We start from the raw sequence: 2,652 nt of genomic DNA, 5'->3' as shown, positions 1-2,652 counted from the left end.
TTCATTAATAACTAATGCTAACATATACAATAAAAAAAAAATGTATTCGTAAGTGTTAACATAATTTAATGATTGACAATTCTTCTCTAGCAATTATTATCCATAGCATTGAAATTAGACACGCACACACATACATATACATATATATATTTATATACATAGTGTCGCGGGATGAATGAGAACACAGACTCAGCTGCTCAGTGGATGTAGGCGTAATGCTGCAGTTTCAGTCACTGACTCTTACGATTCTTGCTTATGTTTAGTCTGTCACATACTGTATTAACTTGTATTACTCTCAGTTTTAGTTTCAAATTCTGTAAATAAATTGTCATAATTGACTCGCCCTCATGTCAAGTCCCATAGACTGACTGACTTCCATGGAACACAAAAGGAGAAGTTTAGAAGAATGTTAATGCTGCTAAAGAATCAAGTTCAAATTTTGTGTATGATATTGTTGCATTTTAACCTTCGCTGCATCAAACACATGTAAACTGAATTAGAGGCTCAGTTCTTTCAGTAATTGTACTGTTATTATTATGCTTGTACATGACATTATTGATAGTAATTGAAAACTGTCTGTTGTGTTTCAGTGCGGACGGCGCGGTTCTCTCAGGAGCCTGCAGACCAGTCAGTGGTTTTGGGCCAGAGGGTGGTCCTGTCCTGCGTGGTCTTCAACTATTCGGGCATTGTGCAGTGGACCAAGGATGGACTGGCCTTAGGCATCGGAGAAGACCTCCGGGGTCAGTGATACACAGTGCTCTTTTTTTTCTTTCTGTCTTTGTAAACTTTTCAGTTTTTCTTTGTACACTCTTTCAGTTTCCTCTCTCATCTCTCACTATTTTCCATGTTTCCTGGTTTGTTTTTTTCTAATTTTTGTATTCTCTTTAACCACGTAACAACACACTAAGAACCACTCTGAATACCTGAGCAATCACATAGCAACACTATATACAACCAATAGTTTTTAAAATTGATACTGAATGAAAACTAAAATAGTGTTGAACTTTATTACAAAAATAAAAATCACTACTGACCCATGAAAAATGTATTGTACTTTTTAAATAAAATAAATATATAAATATTAATATTAAATATTAATATGTTATATTATACCTTGATAATTCATGTTAGTGCATTAATAACTAATGCTACAATAAAAAATAAAAAAAAAAATGTATTCGTAAGTGTTAACATACTTTAATGATTGACAATTCTTCTCTAGCAATTATTATCCATAGCATTGAAATTAGACACGCACACACATACGTCGCGGGGTGAATGAGAACACAGACTCGGTACTGATAGAAAGAGCCCCGGAGGGTGATTTATTGCCCGCACACTGATCACACGTGCTCGGAGGAATGGTGCTCGGAGCCCGTCTCAACGTGGTGCTCGTGGGGTGAAGTGCCATGGTGCAGATCCCTCTCCTGGGGTGCCGTCACGCACAGGTGTTGTGCTTCTGTGATCAGTGTGGCAGCGGCGTTTCCAGGGCAACGCTGATCTGGACCCGGGATACTCGCCACAATAGATATATAGATAAATAGATAGATATCTTTAAATAAATTCAATTATAATTAAAATTTTATTAGGGATAAAAATCTGCCTCAGCTTCTGCTCCAAACTATAGGGAGCCCTTTTACATTACTATAAGGTTCCCTTTCAGTCGGTCACTACGGGTGACTGACGAACTGGGATCTCGCTTCGAGAGACCAATCTACTTCGAGTGTAACTAAACGAGCCAATGCACATTGATAGGCAATTATTGCATCCAGCTGCCGCTGATCACAGCGTGAGCATAAAAAGGCAGCCAGTGCAATGCATACCAGCTTTTCGCTTCGGAGCCGAGCGACAACATCGTTCTGCTCCAACCAACTGTCTTCAGTGAGCTACGAGTTCAACGCGCTTGGAAGCTTCTGGTGTTGGCGGACGGCACTTCAACAGTGGTTGTTCCTGTATCGAGTGGGTTGCGCACTTCAGGGCGGTCTGAGGGTTACAGTGGTGGCAAACCCCTCAGGGAACCAACCCTCGGGTGACCATCGCTCCTCTAGCGCTTCGCCAGTTGAGCCGCCAAAGGAACGCGCTGGGCCCTCTTTAAAATGCATACCAGCGGTATCCTTCGGTACTACGAGACACACTTACGCCACAGACCATTTCTGCGGTTTGCGTTCGAAGGACGGGCATACCAGTACAAGGTCCTGCCCTTCGGGCTGTCCCTGTCTCCCCTTGTCTTCACGAAACTCGTGGAGGGAGCTATTGTTCCCCTCAGAGAGCAGGATGTTAGCATTCTCAACTATCTCGAAGATTGGCTTATACTAGCACAGTCTCGAGATCAGTTGTGCGAGCACAGGGACCTGGTGCTCTGGCGCCTCAGCCCGTTGGGTCTTTGGGTCAACTGGGAAAAGAGCAAACTCTCCCCGACGTAGAGGATCTCTTTTCTCGGTATGGAGTTGGATTCGGACGAACAGACAGCGCACCTCACAGAGGAACGTGCACAGTCGGTGCTAGCCTGCTTGAATACGTTCAAGGGCAGGACAGCGGTCCCACTGATACTTTTTCAGAGGCTCCTGGGGCACTTACACCGCTCGGCCTGTTACATATGAGACCGCTCCAGCACTGGCTTTATGGCCGAGTCCCGAGGTGGGCGTGGAAGCG

The 2,652-nt window shown here is 43.6% G+C and overlaps 1 protein-coding gene across 1 annotated transcript in view; it reads left to right on the top strand.

Annotated features, from left to right (window-relative positions):
• Window positions 1-580: 580 nt before the first annotated feature.
• LOC107683514 (kin of IRRE-like protein 1) overlaps window positions 581-2,652 on the top strand; it is a gene marked incomplete at its 5' end in the record, with an annotated part of 23,366 nt that continues 21,294 nt past the window's right edge. Inside the window, one exon of the mRNA XM_016479569.1 lies at window positions 581-740. Coding sequence (XP_016335055.1) covers window positions 581-740 — 160 coding nt within the window. The remainder of the gene's footprint in view (window positions 741-2,652) is intronic.

This window comes from Sinocyclocheilus anshuiensis, unplaced genomic scaffold (genome assembly GCF_001515605.1).
Source record: "Sinocyclocheilus anshuiensis isolate Anshui unplaced genomic scaffold, SAMN03320099.WGS_v1.1 scaffold874, whole genome shotgun sequence".
NCBI classification, from domain to species: Eukaryota; Metazoa; Chordata; class Actinopteri; order Cypriniformes; family Cyprinidae; genus Sinocyclocheilus; species Sinocyclocheilus anshuiensis.
This window is presented reverse-complemented; position numbering and strand designations above follow the sequence as displayed.